At 40.4% G+C, this 21,651-nt stretch overlaps 1 protein-coding gene across 3 annotated transcripts in view; it reads right to left on the reverse strand.

Moving 5' to 3' along the window:
• The window catches only part of ARMC8 (armadillo repeat containing 8), a 108,553-nt gene that overhangs the window by 16,423 nt on the left and 70,479 nt on the right, over positions 1 to 21,651 (reverse strand). For all 3 annotated transcript variants that reach the window (XM_029940203.1, XM_029940202.1, XM_029940204.1), the window contains 6 exons: positions 13,433 to 13,515; positions 13,047 to 13,128; positions 8,837 to 8,923; positions 6,047 to 6,139; positions 2,876 to 3,025; positions 1,550 to 1,645 (listed from right to left, as the gene is read on the reverse strand). In XM_029940203.1, the coding sequence (XP_029796063.1) occupies positions 1,550 to 1,645; positions 2,876 to 3,025; positions 6,047 to 6,139; positions 8,837 to 8,923; positions 13,047 to 13,128; positions 13,433 to 13,515 (591 nt within the window). The remainder of the gene's footprint in view (positions 1 to 1,549; positions 1,646 to 2,875; positions 3,026 to 6,046; positions 6,140 to 8,836; positions 8,924 to 13,046; positions 13,129 to 13,432; positions 13,516 to 21,651) is intronic.

Consider the following 21,651-nt stretch of genomic DNA (forward strand, 5'->3'; position numbering starts at 1 on the left):
AGAATGGACACACTCGTCTTGCTCCCGACAGAAGGACAGTGACAGACATGTTCACTATCTTGATTGTGGTAATCACTCCATGGTATATACCTACGTCAACATATCACAGTATACACTTTAAATATACGTAGCTTATTGTATGTCAATATACTTCAAGGAAAAAATACATTATCAGATATGTCTGAGAAGATTAAACCTTCAGCTGACAACCAGACAGCTTAAGCCTCCCACCATCACCTACACACTTCTGGACCATCACCAAAACCTGTATGAAGAGTATAATTTGACATACTGACATAACACATTACTGTTACCCTCATCCAAATCTTGCCTCACCTTTTTGCGTTGCTTCACTTTTCAAGTCAAAGGAATTCTATCTAGGTGAGCTGTCTTTATAGACAAAATTCATGCCTATGCATTTCAGGTAGAATATTTTGAACAATGCATCTTCTTCACTGTTGTGTCCCAATAATGGATCACATTGAACCTAATTTCAGTGATGCCTAGGAGATTAGTTTCTCTGTATTAAAATTTTTGTTTATCAATAAACATAGTTGCTCATTATTGAATTATACGAGAAATCACCTACCATACCCATCTTAAAACCAGTGTCAAATCTTCTGCCTTTTTTGCTTACAAACTCAATCACAGCCCCTACATCCTACCACTCTTACTTCCCGGACTGTTCTGAAGCTTGCAGAATTACTCAGGAACACAGAGAATGTGGAGCATGGGCCCTGCACTTAGACTCTAGGTTCAACTCTCCACTGATGACCTTGGGCAAGTTTCCTCCACGCATATAAGTGTACAGCTAAATAAATTTTGAAAATAAACACACCATGTAGCCAACATCTATGCCAGAGAGTTGAACATTACAGCCTTAGAACTTGTATTAGAAATTTAAGTTAGTAGGTGACCTTTCTTTTTATGACAAAACATATACTATGTTAAAGATCCTATAATAAATCCCAGGAAATACAGAAAAGTAATTCCCAAACTGTCCCCTGGTGAATGCTGGGCCTCTGTATTTTTATGCCTATGCCAAACCTGCCTTACTGAAATAAAACAAAAAGAAGAAGTATGGGATAGGAATAAACAGGGATATATTAGAGTAAAAAAATGAGAAATGACTCCAGCATAAGGGATTATTTTATCAAGGTGTTACAGAGTTTCAGGCCAGAGCAGGTGGATGTTGAAAGCTGGAAATTATAAATCCTGAAGAATGGATTCACTCCAGGATGATCAAAGGTGATATCGCTAGACATATGGGGACAGTGTGCACAGTGCATGACACGGAGTGAAACTATAGACTCTGGTAATGTTTCCTTCTATTCTGGGAGGAAGAATTCTTGAAGACAGTGTCAGGGGTGGTGCAGGATCTTTCTTCTCAAATCCTTCTTGTCTCTATAGCACCTCTGATCTCAGCAGCCTGTCTTTCGCAGATTTGAATATTTCAGGAGACTCCTAATGAGGATCTTTCTTGGTATTCACACTTGGAAGAATTTCCTCATGGGGAAAAACCGGGGGGCGGGAGCGGGGGAAGACGTACCTGCTCTTTGACCTCAATGTTATGCTCCCCTTCCAGAATAAGGGTGACGGCTTGCATAATTTGCTTTCCATGAGTACTCATTATTTTATCTATATGCTGCAAAATAATGGGAAATCCATAATTATTATCTGGGGAACAAAGAAAAAGACCATAGAAAAGAAAAGTTCTCAAAGTTAAACAATACAATATACAACTGCTTGAAAGAGAACACTACAGCATAAAACTGCATTTTACCTTCTCTCTCCCCCCATATATATCTATATGTACACATATATATATAGATACATTATATACAGATATATATTTTCGGATGACTTGAAGATAAAGAGAACACAGCTTGGCCTGACAGAATACAGAACTGCAGTCACTGAAGATCCTCAAGCCCAAAGGTATTAAAGAAAACAGAATTTTAAAAATGTAGAGGGGGGGCGCCCGGGTGGCTCGGTCAGTTAAGCGTCTGATTTCGGCTCAGGTCATGATCTCACAATTGGTGGGTTCAAGCCCCACATCTGGTTCTGTGCTGACAACTCAGAGCCTGGAGCCTGTCTCAAATTCCGTATCTCCCTCTCTCTCTGCCCCCTCCCCTGCTCATGCTCTGTCTCTCTCTGTCTCAAAAATAAACAAACAAACAAAAAATTAAAAAATAATAAAGATGTATAGGGAAGGGGCGAAGCCAGAGGCATGGAAAATATGGCACAGATTCACTAACACCCTGGGGCACAAATGTATGAATAAGGCTCAGAAAACAAGTGAAGCACAAAGGAACCACCATGGTTCTTCATCACCTGAGTGTCACTGACACTGTTGTTCAGGGAACATTAGAGAACAAGGAGAGGGACCCCACGAGGCTCAGCCTCTCCTGCTTTGACATATACCCACTGTTCTCCAGACCGACATCTTCAGAGGTCAATCCAGTAAATGTTGGCAGGGTGAGGAGCTGTCTGTGGAACAGCACTGAGAAAGACTCTTTACAGGGAAGGAAACAGAGGCCCCAGAGGTAAGTGATTTAGGCAGACGAGAAAACCCATTCTGGCCAGCAAACCAAGTAAGAAAAAAGTAACAAATCAAGGCCGGCTTGCATCTAGCATGGAGTAAGGAGGCGACCAGAAAGGCAGTGGAGGAGTGGAGGGTCAGGTGGCTATATGGTGAAGCAGCTCTTAGAACACCTACAGAAGTGATATTGGGAAATGACTTCTCACCTCTTTGGAAAGGGGCAGCATCTGAATCACTTCTGGCCAGATGTCAGTGGGAGAAGCCGGGGCAGGCAATGTTCTGCACTGCATATGCCAGGGTAGCGCATCTGGAAACCTGTATGATTTTACTTACCGGCCGAGTAGAGAGGAGATTTCTAAGAAGTCCCAACGTCTTCATTAGCACATTCAAATCTGAATCTGATAATAACCGGAAGAGCTGTTCAGTACTCAAGCTTCGTAAAATATCTGCTTTTATTTTCTGTTCAGCTTGAAATGCCATATTCTGAAAGGATTAAAGAAGTTTCAAGAATCATGTATAATTTGCTTTATTAAATTATATTTTAAGAGTAACTCTGATAATTTCCAAAGTACAAATAAAAGCTGCAGAAATCCTTAAACTTAATTATTTTCTGATTCCTGTTAATCACCTATTAACACTGTCTATCAAGAGAAAGATAACTATTACTCCTGCATCCACTCCTGTATAAGGAATATGACCACTTCCTGATATGGGCATTTGAGTGTCTTAAGATTTGTTAAATAAATACAAAAATCTGTTAGTTTAAAAAAAGTATTCAATTTATTTAGACTAAAAAAAGAAAAAACTCAAACAAAAAATTGGCTCATACATTTCTCCCACCACTGCCTCTGGTGACCACCAATCTGTTATCTGTATTTATGAACTTGGTTACTTTAAAAAAAAATTTTTTTTTAATTTATTTTTGGGAGATAGAGTGCAAGTAGAGAAGAGGCAGAGAGAGGAAGACAGAGAATCTGAAGTGGGCTCTGCACTAACAGCAGAGAGAGCCTGATGTGAGGCTTGAACTCACAAACTGTGAGATCATGACCTGAGCTGAAGTTGGATGCCCAACTGACTGAGCCACCCAGGTACTCCTGAGCTTGGTTACTTTTGAGAAATCTTTCTGGGTATCAAGTTGCCTTCTGTGCACTTTCATAACAAAATTACTTCTAATAACTATATTGTGCCACCCATTTTGAGAGTGACTAAAAAGGACTCCCTTATTATGGGTGAAAGTTAGTGGACTTTGTTAACTTTACCAGCACTGAAACACCTACTGTATTCACAATACTATGTTAGGTGTTGATATGGCTGGGCTATATTATACAGGAAGTTCTCCAAGGGGTAGGAGGTACATCCAAGTTACTAGTAACCCAAGATGGCTGGTGTCTATTTTGCTTCTTTTTTCCCTTTCTGGACACATTATGGCTTACTCCAGCTTAACCTGACGCTATAACAACACATCTAAAGAAAATAAAATCACAGCAAATTCCAAATAACTCATAAATCAACTTCTGGTACAAACAAATCTCTTGTAAACTACAGACTTATTATAATATGTGGTTATTGCCCTACAAGAACTTATTTTTAATTAAGAAGCTATGACATGCAAAGGATGAAGTCACCTAATGGCACAAGGTAGCATGGCAGAGTGAAAAGAGTACTGGGCTGGTGTCGAAAAGACCCAAGCCAGGGTCACAGAGATGACTGGTCAGTTAAGCATCTGACTTCGGCTCAGATCATGATCTCATGGTTTGAGAGTTTAAGCCCTGCGTCGGGCTCTGTGCTGACAGCTTAGGGCCTGAAGCCTCCTTTGGAATCTGTGTCTCTCTCTGCCCCTCCCCTGCTCACACTCTGTCTCACTCAAAAAAATAAATAAATGTTAAAAAAAAGAAAAAAAAAGACTCAAGCCAATGATGATTCCAGGGTTTTATATGTGGTGGGCAGAGAAGAAAACAGCTGGTTATACGGTGACGAAGGAGAAGAGGGCAGTTCATATGGACGAGGAGAGGGGGAACAATAAACCGTACATGTCAGAGAGGCCTCAAATGAAGTCTCACAGGTCATTTAAGTGACAGACCTGGGAACAGGGGACAATGATGTCTGGGTATATGTATTTCAAAGTGACTCCTACTAGGGAAAGCTGAAACCATGACAGTAGACAAAGTCCCTGAAATGCAAGTCTAAAGGGAATTGGAAACTGGGAACTGAAACTGGGGAAATATTCCCTGAGAAGGAGGTTGAAAAGGGGGCTGGGAAGAAAGGGAGGTTAAAAAAAAAGTTAAGTCCTGGGAAAGAGTCTCAAAAGAGAGAAGTGCTAAAAGCTGATGCAAAATTTAGGAGAAAAATAACGGATCTACTGGTGTTTTCTTAGAAAATAATTATTTCTTTTTTTTAATTTTTTTTATGTTTTATTTATTTTTGAGAGAAAGAGAGCATGAGCAGGGGAGGGTCAGAGAGAGAGGGAGACACAGAATCCGAAGACAGGCTTCAGGCTCTGAGCTAGCTGTCAGCACAGACCCCGATGCAGGGCTCGAACCCATGAACTGTGAGATCATGACCTGAGCCAAAGTCGGATGCTTAGCCAACTGAGCCACCAAGGTGCCACAGAAGATGATTATTTCTATCTCAAAGTTTGTGTGAAAAGACAGCAGATATACATGGAACAGGAAGAAGAATATGGGTCTGAAATAGGTTCAGAACCCTTTGTCAACCTGGACAACGTGGATGATTTATTTACTCTCCAAGTCCCACTTTCCCATCTGTAAAGTGGATATAAACCAATATAACTTAAAACAAGAGTTAGAGATAACAATTAGGGCTAAAACATATTGCTTGGTGTCTGTTACATAGTAACTAAATTGTAAATACTATAATTATATTTGAAGAAATCTGTGTAGGATTACTGTTTTCAATTTCAATGAATTTTATTTTAATAAATCTTAAAAAATGGTTGACTTCATAGTTACAAAATTTTATAATTTAGATTGTCATAAATTATTTATTAGCAGTTGTTAAGAAAGTACTAAGCACTTTATGCATCAGTTCTTTTATACTGGGCAAGTTATTTAATCACTCTGTGCTTTAGTGTACTTGTCTGTGAAATATGAATACTCCCTAGCTTATTTCAGAGTTGTTATAAAGAGCAAAGGAGATGTGAAAGGGCTTTGTAAAGCAGGTAGGTTGGGGCAGGTATCAATATATTCATGATGAGGAAAATTTGTTTTCCCCAAGTTCAATGTCCAGCTTCAATACATGTCCACTTTCCCTAATAATAAAAGAGGAGGACTGTGGCACCCAGTGGCTGCACAACTTACTTTTATTCAAATCCAAAAGCTGACTACTCAGTCTTCCAGGTCCTCGGTCATTAGGAAACTGGGCCAAAATAACATTTTTTAAAAAGCAGATTTCAGACATTTCAAATTACACATTCTTTAGTCTTTACTTTGATGACAGCTCCATTCTCTTTGTAAATGATGACATATATAAAAGAGTGAAACATACCATTAAAGCCCAAATTCCATTCACTCGCAAAGCGGGATTTTCACTTTGGGTTAATCCACAGAGCAGTTCCACAGCCCCAGACTCTAAAATCGGCTATGATTGGAGAAGAAGAAAGCACAGTTTTAAAGTCAGGTTTGTGACTAAATGTGCATGTACGTCGGCACTCTGCCTATGGTTTCTTTCCTCATCCAACTCCGAGTGGCTTTCACAAGGACATAAAAATTACCTTGAGAAGGGCAAGAACAATTATTCTCTCACAAATTCAAACACTTAAAATAGTCCCAGTCATTTCTCTTTTCTGTGTAGTTCTCAAAGACTCTGGAGCTGTCCTGGTTTCTGTACATTTCACACACGCCCTTATGATTCCACTAATCCCACACTCTCGTTCTCACCGTCCTTGGAGACGCGCACTCCCGCCCGTGCATGGGTGTACCCCGGGTGCTCTTCACAAGCTGGGACCATGATGACATGGCGGCTTCCGTGGGACTTACAGAACCAACTACCTTCTTTCCAAATTGTCAACAGTATTCCAAACATGCCACAGAACCCATCTTCTAGAACTACTGTCAGGACTACCTATGAATCCTACAAACAAAATTGTCACATACTTTTATAATCACATCATGTTTTACATCTAAAATAGCATGCTTTAGCCTGACCACTTACTTTACTTATGATCCTTGGCTGAAAACAGATTTAATAATTTCTAAAAAAAAAAAAATCACACCCGAGAGGAATGATTTACTATAACCAAAGAATGCTTAAAAGGCTACCTTTCAAATGGATTCTAGAATTGTCTTAAGCAATTCAGACTTAACACAGGGGAAAAAAGTGCAATGCTTTTTAAGACATTTTTGAAAAAGGGTACACATTCCTCCACGTGTACAAATTGGTTCTGCTTCTTTTTAAACATTCTTTGAGTATAGCTGACACGAAATATTACATTTTAGTTGTACAACATGGTGATTCCACAAGTTTATATATACATTACACTATACTTACTACCTATCACCATATAATGCTATTACAATACCTGGTATTGCTGAGACTTAGTCATTCCATAACTAGAAGCCTGGATCTCCCACTCCCTTTCATCCATTCTGCCCATTTCCCCACCTCTTGTTTTGTTTTTTTATTTTGAAGTAACTTCAAACTTACACAGTAGCAAGAATAATATAAGGTGCTTCCACTTATTCTTTTCCCAGATTCGACAATTTTTAACATTTTGCTATATTTGCTCTACCATTATCTTTCCCCTTCTGTATGACCATATCCACATTATTCATCTTTTTTCTGAACCATCTGAAAGTAGGGCATATACCCTTAATACTTCAGTATTAAGGTAGTTCCTAAGTACGAGGATGTTCTCTTAGATAACCATAGAACAATTACCAAATTCAGAGAAGTTAACATAAAAACAATACTTTTATCAAACCTATAGTCCATAGGACAATTTTGTCAACTGGCCTAATAAATGCCTTTATAGCACTTCCGTCCCTTGCAGTTTAGGGTCCAGTTTATTTTTAATATTAAAAAAAAATGGGAGCTCCTGGGTGGCTCAGTGGGTTAAGCATTGACTCTTGACTTTGGCTCAGGTCATGATCTCACGGTTCATAAGTTCGTGCCCTGCTCCACACGGATAGAGCACAGCCTGCCTGGTATTCTCTTGTTCCATCTTTCTCTGCCCCTCCCCCACTCATGCACATGTGCAGTCACACTCTTTCTCTCTCTCAAAATAAACTTTAAGAAAAGTTAAACATTTTAAAAAGTCAATCACTTTAAGGATCCTATGCCGGAGCTCATCTATCACTTCTAACCAGACCCTGTCTATATATTCTGAAGGTAGATCTGAGGTAACATAAGAGCTGTTTGAGATGATTAGTGGTATTATTGTACTGGCTGCAACCAGATCATCATCACGCCAAAAACCCCACCACCAGGGCAGAGGAAAACAGATGGAAACACTGGCATTCTGTCTAGACTTTCTCTTCATTCAGAATAGCTACCAGTCTTTCCCTGTTTGTTCCAAGGTTTCTGCTGGCTGAATAGCTGTCTCTGAACCTCCACCTTGTTACTAAATGCCTTCCTATTACAGTCAAAAAGCCTACAAGTGTTACAATGCAGGCTACAGGAAACTCAACAAAAATGGAACTACTAAATAAAGGGTAGTGGTAAACCTCAGCTCGCAAATGGGCAGACCAGAGATTTCCATATGTTAAAGCCAACTCTGTAAGGCTCCCTCCCTCCTTTATTAAAGCTTACTGGAGTTTTCCCTAGTTTTCCTTACTGCATTGTTTCCTTACTCTAAAAACAATATATACACAAGTAATTTATAAAATGTATAAAAGGGAAAAAAATATTCTCACTTGCAATTCCTCCCCAAACAACTACCATTAATATTAAACATTAAAAAAATGATTTTCCAATGCCAGCTGCTACCTCCTTGAAACAATTTACAATCCTGGTTTACAAAATTGAATCTTTAGTATATACAGTTTGAAAACAGTCTGTTACTTTTCTAATTATTTCTTACATTTGCAGTTGTGGGGAGTTTAGATGAACTGTAAGCTATAATACCTTTTAAATAAGCTCCATATGCCAGGCAGAAAAGGGAGAACAGGAAACTAAAATCGTATTTTGAAAAATGATTTAATTTGCATGCACACCCTTAACCAAACAATTCAGAAGCAGTTTTTAAACCTCAATCCTGAAATTTCAGTTAACTACTGTGAAAATTATTTGACTAAGCTCTAGACTGGGCTAAGTCTAGGAAGAGAAATTGATACTAACCTCTTTGCTTGGAGAAAATTCCAGAAGAAGATTACATAGCATGGAAGATGCTACTACTAGGATTTCATCTGGTGCATTTTGTAAAACCTACAGAATTTAAAAAAGGGATGCTATTAATGTTTGGAATGATAAAAGTGAGATCATAAGAACAAATGAGAACCAAACACAATTTATCTTGCAACCTGACGTTTCATATTGGAGAAAGAGTTAGGAGAGATTCACTTGATAGGATGTCAAACTCTACCTGGTGCTCTAATTATGACTAAGGCCCTCACACTTGTCTTGTAGGGGAAGCTACAGCCCCACTACCAGGATGACAGGTGCTGTGCAGAAAGAGAAAAACATTAAGTCAGGGAGGGGGTACTCTATATGACAAGTGTGAACACCACGGGACGGCTTTGGGGCAAACTTAGCTCAATTTACTCCATCACATCAGGCCATTTATGAAACCACAAGGTTGCCCCAGGACCTGAAATGTTCTGATGTGTCTCTAGAAGGACCTACCTGACCAAGGGAGTGGTGGAGTCAAGCTACTACACAGCCAGGGCAATGTGGGGACTGGTTTTCAGGACTGGAATCACAGCCCTGATCCCGACTCTCCTCCACTTACTAGATGTATAAACTTGAGCATAAGAAATAACCTCTCTGAGTCTCTGAATTGAGGAAAACGGCACTTCCTTGACAGGGCTTTTGAAGATCAAATGTGATGTGGGGAATGTTAAGCGAAGCAACATAACATGGGAGCAAAGAATACTGACTGCCTGAATGCAAATTTCAGTTCCAACACTAAATAAGTAAACTAATCCTTGGCTATAAAGTGGGGTTAATGGTATTGTTGGAAGAACTAATGTATGAAAAAAATTTTAGAGCAGTAACTGGCACACAGTAATGCAAGTTTTAAAAAGTTAATTTATTGTCATAACTGTTATTATCCGGCACAGAGCAGGTGTGAAGTACACTAACCGCCATGGACCCTCGCTGAACTCAGAACGCAACAAAGCACAATGACAAGTGTTAGTCACCATTAGCTATTATCAGAACCTACTGTTTCCAGATTCTAAGAGAGAGGCTTCAGAGATACCATTTATATGGAATATCCACTTCTACTATATCCTCTGCATTAGGGATCAGATCAGGATCGGACTCATGATCCCAAAGGGAATCTTAGAAGCTCTAGTTATGCAAACTGGAAATGGATCATCACAAAAAAAATTCAGAGAGTTAAACATATCATCTGCTTTCTTCAGCTAAATCAAGTCGGAAGTTCCCAAGAAAAAGCAAGAATTACAAAATAGAAATAGTTCTTTTAGGATACCGCATTTTAACTCTCCTATGAACTGTTAGCTGGTTGATGCTGATGAAGATCAAATCTCATATCCTGTGCACCCTAATCTCTGTTTGCCACAACCCCCTCTGAAATCATGTACCTTCCCTTGCCATGCCCTTCCTAGATCTCTCAGATACACACCCTACCCGTCCTCGAATCCGTCCCCATTCCAGAAGCCCCTGTGAAGCCCTTCCAGTCAGAAGTTGTTCTATCCTGCTCTGAACACCCACTGCCTTTGTCTGTGACCTTTGTAGAATCGTTATTACTGCCCACTATTCAAATTCTTTGTGCAGCCAGGCCAATCTCCCTTGCTATTAACAAATTTAACAAATTTAAAGCTACTTGAAGGACTCATCTATCTATGGTCTAATTTATCCTGGCCCCATCAACTGAAAGGCAGTGCACAAAAGGGGTGTCCAATGAATGTGAATAAAGAAAAACAATCATTTTGCAAAATTGTACTACTTAGAATCATTGATTAAAATAACTGAGTGCCCACCAAGGCTTTAAAAAGTTGCTTTGCTTAATATAATTCACTTTAGGGGCGCCTGGGTTAAGCCTCTGGCTTCAGCTCAGGTCATGATCTCATGTTCGTGGGTTCGAGCCCCACGCCGGGCTCTATGCTGACAGCTAGCTCAGAGCCTGGAGCCTGCTTCAGATTCTGTGTGTCTCTCTCTCTCTCTCTCTGACCCTCCCCTGCTCGTGCTCTCTCTGTCTCTCAAAAATAAATAACATTTTAAAAATTATAAATATATATATATAATTCACTTAAAAAATGTTACTCGTTGTTATATAGAGACTAATGTATTTTTACCAAGGTTTATTTTCACAGAATAGATTCTATGAAAAACTTAAAAGCATTTACTCAATGCAGTATAAGGTATAACACTGAAATTCAGAAGCTGAATTTAGTTAGTTTCAGTGAAACTAACACTGACCAAACAGAATTTCACCAAAATAAGGACAAAAAATAATCACAATTAAAAATTTTAATTAAAATCAAATGCCTATTCTTCTGTAGTTTGCTAACCAATAGTTGAAAACTATAGCAAAGCAAAAGGGGGAAAATCAAGCTTTGCAAACAAACAGCCTTTGAACTAAAAGAAACCTAAAAATATCTGAAATAAATCACTGATTTACTTCCAAGCTTTTAGTATTACACTTTGTGCAACAAAGTAGTAGTTTGATAGTAACTACACGGACATGTACCCAAGTGTATGGAATCCTAGACTGCTCACCAAACCTTTGCCCAGGTAGAACTAGCTAGAAATAGCATGTTGCTCCATTTCAGATTCATATGATAGAGGTGTCCCGAGCCAAGCAATTAGAGAAAATGGCTCTAGAGGAAATATCTGGAAGTTATTTTGGGAACCAGGAGAGCATTTAAAAAATAATCTTGGGGCGCCTGGGTGGCTCAGTCGGTTAAGCCTCCGGCTTCGGCTCAGGTCAGATCTCACGTTCGTGGGTTCGAGCCCCGCGTCAGGCTCTGTGCTGACAGCTAGCTCAGAGCCTGGAGCCTGCTTCCAGTTCTGTGTCTCCTTCTCTCTCTGCCCCTCTCCCTCTCATGCTCTGTCTCTCTCTGTATTAAAAATAAATAAAACATTAAAAAAGTTTAAAAAAAAATAATCTTAAGGGGCGCCTGGGTGGCTCAATCAGTTAAGTGTCCAACTTCAGCTCAGGTCATGATCTCATGGTCAATGAGTTCAAGCCTTGGAGCCTGGAGTCTGCTTCAGATTCTGTGTCTCCCTCTGTCTCTGCTCCTCCCCCGCTCATGCTCTGTGTCTGTCTCTCAAAAATGAACATTAAAAATAAAATCTTGGACAGAATCAATAAATCCAGATTATGCTACTATGAAAAAGATGCAATCTAAGAACAAGTGTGCCCATCGCAAAACAGCCTTCCTGAAGAGAGCACTGGTCCAACCCAGGTGCTCATACCCTACTAACCCCTGCACGAGTTATGAGGACATCCTTATGCTTCCTACATGGACCATACATATTGTTCCTGCTCATGCTGTTCCTCTCTCTGGAAAATCCTCCCGCCTTCCTTTTTCCCTCAAGCCCACTTCATATTTTTCCTGCCTGAAGCCTCCCCTATTTCTACCACAATGAAGTCCCTACTGTAATCTGAAGCTTTAAGATGGGGGCAAGAGGTCTGTAGTGAAAAATTTTGGTAGCTTTACTGTGCCCAGAAGTTTTCATAGTAGGTACTAAAAAACAAGACAAAAACCAAAAACGAAAATAAAAAATTCTGTCAATTAAATACAGGTGTATGATCACGAAAAAAAAAAAGAAAAAAAAAGAAAAAGAAAGATGGACCAGAGACCAACTTCTGTCATATATCAGGGGTAACATTAGCAGTAACCTGATGCCTAATCTAAGTCTCAATTCGAACTTCTTTGGCCTAAACCACTTTCTTGTTTCTGTTTTTGGCCCTCAAGGAAAGCTGTAAGACTAATGAAGTTATGTTGGTCTAGAGAAGCAGAAGATAACACTGTGGTAAAATATATCCAGGGATTCCTAAAAGACTAAGAACAAGCTATATCTCTAAATGGCCGATCCCTTTCCTTCTTATAACTAAAAATTACAAGACTCTGGATCAAGTCTAAAGTATAATACCAACATACAGGCAGGTAAGACGAGAAACTAAAGTTTTATTTAAGAAAAGAAAACTAAGCACCTGTTTCTCTATCACACTTGAGATGCTGACCCTGGAAACACGTTCAGCAGACCTCAATGCTGAGAACATCAGATGTGAGGAGATAAATATTCAAAATGCTTTACACAAACATCAGCCATCCTCCTGGACCCGGGAGGGCGGCCGGCTCCCTCGGCTCACGAAAGGCTCTGTGAGAACGAGTGCTACCTGCTGCTTTCTTCTTACCTTCATTAAAGGCTTCCACACAGCATGATCCTGGAAACTGGTTCGAAGCTGCTGCACAGATCTAGATAAACTGTGCAAACATCTACAAAGAACAATCAAAATTAGCTTCAAAAGAAGCCAAAACTTTCTACTTTTCAAACACACTGCTTGGCATTTCACTCGTTACTAATATGCACTTCAAGGATATCTAGAGACATTGTTAATCCAACTACTTCAGGACTTCACAGGCTTTTCAGGCTAGCTTCTCTGGTAAATGATGCTACACACGGTAGGAGTTCACCTGAGAATACTTTTGAGTGACATTTGCGCTTATTCGGTGAAGGTCCGGAAAGGAAACAGGTTAAACACGGCAAAGGGTTTTTATTCAGACCATTTAAAGCTCATACCTGACGGCAGCTAACCGCACCTTGACACTAGACTCAGACAAGCCAGTCACAATTCGGTCCATCATATTTTCAGTCTCAATGATCTGGAGAAAAAGGTTAATGCTGCATAAATAACAACACGAAGAAAACAAATTTCACTGCTTGTAAATGCAAGTATGATAACATCCATTAGACGTTTAATGTTTTTAGCAAGAGTTCTGACCTCTGGAACGATCATTCTGTGGTGGGGGCAGGCAGCTAGCTCATCAGAAAGGTAGGACTACCCACTAAGAACCTGCCAGACTGAATGATAGGCATTAAGGGGGCAGATTATGTTTGTTTATTTTTAAGAACACTGAAAACAGTAACTCCATGGCATAAATATTGTGGAGGTGCTGCATAAATAGTATTGAGAAAAAGTAAACAATATAACTGAATTATCATTGGGCAGGTTCCTGCCAGAGTGAGATTCTTGAAAAATCGTGATCTACACTCAGCCCTTTATGAAATAAAACCCGCAAGTTTCTGAGAGAACCACCCTGTGGTTACTTTCTTACCAACCAAATGGAAACGAAGCTAAATATTTAGAAAAACAAACTTTGCCACCTTTTCACTGTAACTCTAAGTCTTGTTATACAGTCACAACGTTGTTTTTTTTTTTTTAATTTAAAAACAAGATAGCCTATAATTTTCCTTCATTAAGCAATGTATACATACAAAATAAATACTGTTTGGACGAAATTAAACTTAACTTGTGTGGTCCTATGGAAATATCACATATTATAAACAATGCTAATACAATCCCAACAAAAATGTTAACAGAAACCACTAATGTTTGTTAAGTACATCTATGTGCTAGGCATTGTGCTAATAAGCTTATTACATTATCTGACTTTTCAGGCATTATTATGACTATTCTCATTAGCATATTGGGAAACTGAGGGTTCTAGATGATACAGAGCTTGACTGGGCTTTCAAAGCTGAGAGGAACCCGGGCATCTGACTCCAGAGTCCTGATGCTTAGCCATGCTGTGTTATGGCTGTGGCTACAGAAGTGCTCCTATGTTCATAAAGTTGGCCCTAACACAAGGGACACATTAAAGGGAGTCATTACTCCCACCCGGGAGAACACCTGGCTGGGAGAAGGGCTGGGAGAACATGTGGAAAGGTCCACCTGGGGAGCTTAAAAAAAAAAAAAAAATCTTAGGCCAATTAAATCAGATTCTGTAGAGTAGGGCTCAAGCACCTGGTTTTTGTTTTTTGTTTTTAAGCTCCTTAGGCAGAGTCCAGTGTGCAGCCAAGGATAAGGATCACTGAGCTACACCAGAAGGACAGGAGTTAGAAGGCTGACCTCAGAACAGAATGGAGCAGGAAATCTCTAGCCAAAGGGGAAGAGAAAAGTGTTGAAATTAACAGTGGTGGGGAGAACACCAAGTACTAAGAACATGGAACCATACTTTAGCTACAGAAGAGGAATGGTAATTTTTATGCATCAATTTGCAGGTTTCAAAGTGACAAAAGGAAAAGTACATTATCGATCTACTCCTCTTCCCAGACCAAATCTAATCTCACCCGGTCCTGTCACTTCTAGCCCCTCAGCTCCTGTCTATCCACTCACAGACCTCGCTCCCTGCCCTGTACACCCTGCTTAGATACTCCACTTCGTAGGCAGAGTCCTTGCTTCACTGTTCTTCCACCACTCATTCCTGCTTCAGATCCCAGACCACCGATACTGCAGTGGAAGTCACCAAACCTGGCTGCCTGGTCTCAGCGTATGCTGTCCCACCTCGGCAAGACCTTCACTGCCATCCACCAGACCCGCACTGACCCGAAGATTCCCATATCCCTTAGGATGGTTACTTCCTACCTCAAATTCTTCCCACCTCCCTATGCCCTAACTCCCTCCTTGCCCAGCTCATTTTTGCAGGGACCTTGCTTTCTTCCTGGGACACAACCTCCTACTTCTCACTAATAAGGCTCAAATACTTCTCTTCTTCACCCGTTGTTGAAGTTGGGTACTTCATGCTCAAAGCCCTTCCACCCTGATCCAGAAACTACTTTCCACACCTCTTTCTGGCATCTTTATTCTGCCCTACCCCACAGGATCCTTCACAGGCTACCCCACCGCCACTTCCACTTTGACTTAAAAGACACAAGTACCCAAACTTTAACCTCTTTAAGCTACAGTCCTCTCACCCCTTACTTTCCTTAAATGGTCGTATGTCTCAAAGCTCTGCTCATCTCTCACCCTACATATATGACAATGCTGTGACTTCAGATATTGCCTAATCCAAGATTCGTTAGTCCAAGAATCTTAGTGGCGAGAGGTGGGAGCATAAATTACTCTCCAAGAGCTGAGTCTTTTGGAGATGGAGAATAGTTTTTAGACTGGCTGCAGGTGCTCAGGAAACCTGATTACGGGCAAGAGTTGAAAGAGGGTTCTAGATAATGTTTACTGGCCATATCCAATCAGAGATGTAAATCTGCCAAGGGACAAGTGTGGCAATAATTAGGTATATAGATTTGCTCTATAATCTTGATCAACTCACTTGATCTCCCTGGGCCTTCAGTAAAATGAGGGGAGAGAGCAATGATTATTTTATCTACCCTATCATGTTACACTGGGCAAAACTGTCATTGTTCAGAAGTGACATGGGAAGCAAAGTAGGGTAGAAAAAACAAGATAGTACAGGTCTACTTAGACAGGGGGTCAAAATCAGGGAGCAAGCAAGTAAGAGCAAATAGGGTACATGCCCATATTACTTACTTATTCAGCAAATATCCGAGTGCCCACTGAATGCTAAGGAGGATAAAATGGTGAGGGAGAGAAAGCCCTCGTTCCCACTAAACTTACAATGTAGGATAAGCAACTGCAATGAACTATTTAATAAGTGCTATGGCACTTGAATCTACGTTAGCAAAAGCACTTTAGGAATGACAGGGGCCATACAGCTTAAGGCAGACAGAGTGAATTAAGCATCTACAAATGGTAAATAGGAAAAACATCCATTCTCAGACTGGGTTGTTTTACTATTGGCTGGGAAATGGCCACTAATGACCTTACCAGAGAATACTGAGGCTTAGGCCAGCAGACAGTGGAGAACTACATGAGCAGCCAATCATTATAACATTACAGCAGAATTTCATGCTTTAAGTTTCCTGGGGGTGTGGTGGATGGTATTTTGGAGATGGAGAATAGCTGTATTCTGGCTGTTAAACCTTTCCCCTGTGTTAGGATATAAAGCAGTAGGACTATTGGAGGTCTCTTCTCTTTTCAGGTACAAGGTGTCTATCCAAATGTCTGCAGTAGAAGGCCTGGATTTATATACAAACTTGTTGCGGGGGGTGTGGGGGGGACTTTAGTAACCCTGCTCAAGTTCTGGAAAGCCCACTACTTGAGTGCCTGGTTTACCTTCTCCATCAAGATATCAGTCTTGGAGCAAAATAATGCAAAATCAGAATGTGAGGATGAAAATAATGCGAACTCAGAATGTGAACCAAGGATTCAATCCACAAAGGTATCCTAAAGGCCTATGTGAATGAGCAATACAACCTAACTGTGGTTTTGTATCCTTGAGGATATTGAGGTCATCTGTGCAGGGATAAAAGGAACATGACAGTGAATACACTGACCAAAATGAGATTAAAATGTGATTACAAGGCAGAGAAAGGTATGGAATCAAATTCAGAGAAAAATCTTCACGTCAGCTAGGAAGGAGTTGGCACTGGCTACTGCCATAGCTCCCTGACCCACAAGAAGGCCTAACAGAGCACCAGATAACTTTTCAGACCTGGGGTTAGAAAGCCAAGCACAATAAAACATGTTCTCCATGGCACCTTTCAACAACTTCGGTATGTGCTACAAAGCCTGGATAATGATGGAGAGCCAAGTCCTAGTCCCTGCAAAGGATCAGAGGTCTTTCCAGACTATAAGAGCAATGCCAAGTGAAGCTTGAAATTGTTCTGCCTCGTGGTTCTTGCTGGAGATTCCCCAGCCATAGTTCAGCAAATATGCCCTGTGACACAGCTTGAGTTTGCTTAAAAACAAAGGTCGTGGAGGGAGGGAGGGAGGGAGGGAGGGAGGGAGGAAGGAAGGAAGAAAGGAAGGAAGGAAGGAAGGAAGGAAGGGCTCTCTGTTACACACTGTGCCTGACCAGGAATACAAGAAGTAGATAAACCTTCAGAGTGGAAGCACCACTTCTCTTTCTCTGCTCTTCTAAGGGCCTGGGTTGTAAATTTAACTTCAGAAAGAACTCATATGAAAATGCTGCATCCTAAACTGATCAAATTTTAGGTCAACAGACCAGGCGCTATGCATTTCTCTGCTGGTGTCTTTAGTATTCAAGACTGTGTACTTTTGCTAAGCTTTCTCTCTGTCACTGGGCTCTTGCAGAGGTAGATGAGGATCTGACATCTCTGTCACTGGTACAGGAGAACCCTGTGACCTGTGGGAGACAAAGGCAGTCAGCTTAGAAGGTTCATGGGGGAAATGCAGAACCCAGATAATCCTAAGATTCATGGCACACATGGGAATGTTCATATGATGAAAATGGCCTTGGTTTACAAAGAGAATTCCCCAGCCTTCCACAAGCTCTGGTGGAATCATACCTTACTTATGGCCAAGTCATATACCATCTTTTTCTCAGAGCATATGAAGAACTGGAAGAGGAAGAGTTAAAAATAAGACCCAACAATTCTTCCAGCATGACCCAGAACGAAGCATTTTTTAGGTACTAGCAATTTCAGATTGGACCTTGATCTGTGATCAAAACAGGTCAACCATGAAAAACAGGCAGATTCTTAGGGGTGTCAAGAAACTTCTCAGCTCAAAGTGGGTGGTGGGCTTGGAGTCATGGGAGTTGGATGATAAAGTGGGCATTTTCTTAACGTCAGATATCTATACTAATGTGCACAATGGCCAAGCAAATACAATTTAATTCCAGGTAGGCTCAATTCCAGAAAGTTTCAACAGAGGATGACAAGACAGAACTGGCCAGAAAGAGTAAGGACTTGGACCCAAACTTTGTAAGTCAGAAGAGGCAGATCTAAGATTGAAGCAGATATGGTATTAAATCCAGAGAGTCTAGTTAGAGCAGCACAAACTAGCAGCCAAGCAGAATGCAGCACATGGAGGGCAGGAAGAAAGAGTAGGTCTGGTAAGGTAAAAGGATCTTCAACAGACATGGAACCTATTAGGTGTGGATGGCGACTCTTTTGTCTCATAAGTGTCCATGTAGAAGAGTCCCAGGGGCCACCTATTAAAGGTCCAGCCCCTCATTAAACTTCTTTTTATAAGCACACAAGCCCTATGAACACCAAAGCCTGATGTCAGTGCAATCAAGAGACTCACTTTAGAAACAGGGTAGAGGCTGGGGAGGGCAGAGAGGAGCTATGAGATGATATGGTAGACCCTGGACTGAGAGAAGCATGAATAACCAGCTCATTTGGTGGATTAAGTAGAATCAATAGGGGTCTGGAGAGGGCTCTTTTCCTAAATATGGAAAACCAAACTTTCCCTAGGTTTTAGGAAGTGACCATAATGATTTTGCCACAGAATACTTAACCAAAAGACATGATGCCATGCATATCATGGAGATGCACTTAATATTTCTAATTCCTGAGTACATCCTTACACCGATTCCTTTATTAAAACAAAAGAGCAAACCAAACACACCCCAACAGCACATGGCCTCCCAAGAAACAAGCAAGGGGGCAGTTGCAATTCCTGTGCCTAAACAGGTTCAGCTGGGAAACCAATTCTCTGACTTCCTCTTCTCAATGCTGTTGATGGCAGCAGACTTAACTATCTGAAGGAATTTAAACACAGGCATGGTAATTTTTTAGTTGAAACATGTTAAAATCTGAAGGGCTTTTAGAAATAAACTCATCCAACTTGTTTAGTTCATCAGTGAGGTCTCTGCAGTTCAGGAAGATTAAGTCACTGGTCAAGTCTCTCTAAGCAAATGGGGACAGGGCTAGGGCTCCACTGGGGTTTTTTTGTTTTTTGTTTTTTGTTTTTTACTTCTAGTTGAAGTTCCATTCTACTTGTTGTGCTTAGGGACGAGATTTTTGCTTAGCCTTAGAGTAACTAAACTGAGATTTGACTCAGAAAACTGGGGAAAAAAGAGAAGTTAAGTTACCAGTGCTAAAAAAAAAAAAAAAAGTTATCAGTGATGTGGAAACTACATTCTATATACAGACATCCTAGACCAATAAAAATTAGTATACTACACTAGAGGTCATCATTAATAAACTGAACTGCCAACGGGGGAAGAACTGTTACAATTCACAGGGCCTCCAGGAAAGAAAATAACAAATCAATGATTTAGCTTGGGTTGGGGGTAAAAACGCCAAAGGTCGAGAGAATGGCAGCCAATGGGGAAAAGATAAGTCAGGAAAACACTGTGAAGAAACCACAAGAGTTGAATTCCACTGACTTTTCCATTCAATTCTCTGATGATCTCCATTCTAGAATCAGGATCTAGCTTCCACAGATACTACCAAAGCAGAATATTCTACTGTTCTCAAGCCAAAACCCCGACCTGTTCTGGATGAGAACTGTAGGCCCTCCCACCCACAGACTATTTTACTTAATATCTTTGCCACTGCTCCAAATGTACGATTTTCTGAGATTTTCCTCAAGCAATTTTTTTTTTAAAAGGGTAGTTTTTACCAAAGGCTTTTTTTTTTTTCCTAAAAGATACACAGCTTCTTTTAGACAAATCACTGATGAACACATTATACTCTGGAGTCTCAGTAAACATTTTACAAAGTATTTCTTCCATTCTCTCAGTCTTTCATTGCTATCTACTCCCACATTCATACCAAATTTCTCTAACTTCATAATCTTAGGAGGCAGGGGGTGGGAGGAAATAGTTACCTTCTCTGAGCCAGAGAAGTGAAAGACAAAACCTTCTAAGAGCCGATCGGCAGGGCCGTTTTTTTCCTCTCTCCTGAAGACACTGAACTAAATTAACGCCTAAACCCTTCTGTAGGCCTAAGGGGAACAGCAGCACTGCACTTTAAGAGTGGAGGACAAAGTGGAGGGGCCCATTCTAAAGCTTCTACATTTCATTCTCGCTTTTCACTCTCTTTAGGGAGTATTTTGTAATTTCTACCTCAGGGCCTTTTTCTCTTAATAGCTGAGAAACTTTCACTTATGTTAAATGTTTAGAAGAAACACTCAAAGTTCTAAACTTGTCTGTGCTTTGGAAAGAAGTGGGAACTCTTGCTTGGGCCAACTTTTCCTTCCCCTAAAACCAAACACACTGTGTCAGAAATACTTATGATGTCTAAAAATAGATCAACACTTTATGGAAAAAATATTTCTCTCCATATAACAGTTTGATTTTTAAAGCTCAATCATCAGCTTAATGGTAGGACATAAATAGCTGCTGAGTTATATACTATTTTAGCACAAAAATAAAACCACTAAAAACTACTATTCAAATAACAGAACTAGAAACTTCTCCACCTTTTACTGTTTTCCATGGATCTCAATAATGGATTACCAGGAACTGTCCAAACAACGGCCCCGCTCAGCCCCTATTCCTCTATATCAACAGCCATGCATGCAACAGTGTTCATTATCCTACAGGTTGGCTGGCTGAATTTCAATGTCTAGACATTTGCAATTTACTCAGTAAGCACAAGCATAGCATCTACTATTTGTCAGGTCATGCTTCTATGGAGTTTATATTCTAGTTAAGAACATTATAGCTTACAGAACGGGAAAAAATAGTTGCAAATGAGATATCAGATAAAGGGCTAGTATCTAAAATATACAAGGAACTCACCAAACTCCACACCCAAAAAAACAAATAACCCAGTCAAGAAATGGGCAGAAGACATAACAGACACTTCTCCAAAGAGGACATCCAGATGGCCTACAGGCACATGAAACGACGCTCAACATCACTCATCATCAGGGAAACACAAATCAAAACCACACTGAGATACCACCTCACATCAGAGTGGCTAAAATGAACAAAGCAAGAGACTATAGGTGCTGGCGAGGGTGTGGAGAGACGGGCACCCTCCTACACTGCTGGTGGGAATGTAAACTGGTGCAGCCGCTCTGGAAAACAGTGTGGAGGTTCCTCAAAAAACTATCCATAGAACTCCCTTATGACCCAGCAATAGCACTGCTAGGGATTTACCCAAGAGAGACAGAAATGCTGATGCATAGGAGCACATGTACCCCAATGTTCATAGCAGCAATGTCAACAATAGCCAAAACA

The sequence above is a fragment of the Suricata suricatta genome, chromosome 5, assembly GCF_006229205.1.
Source record: "Suricata suricatta isolate VVHF042 chromosome 5, meerkat_22Aug2017_6uvM2_HiC, whole genome shotgun sequence".
In the NCBI taxonomy this organism is placed as follows: Eukaryota; Metazoa; Chordata; class Mammalia; order Carnivora; family Herpestidae; genus Suricata; species Suricata suricatta.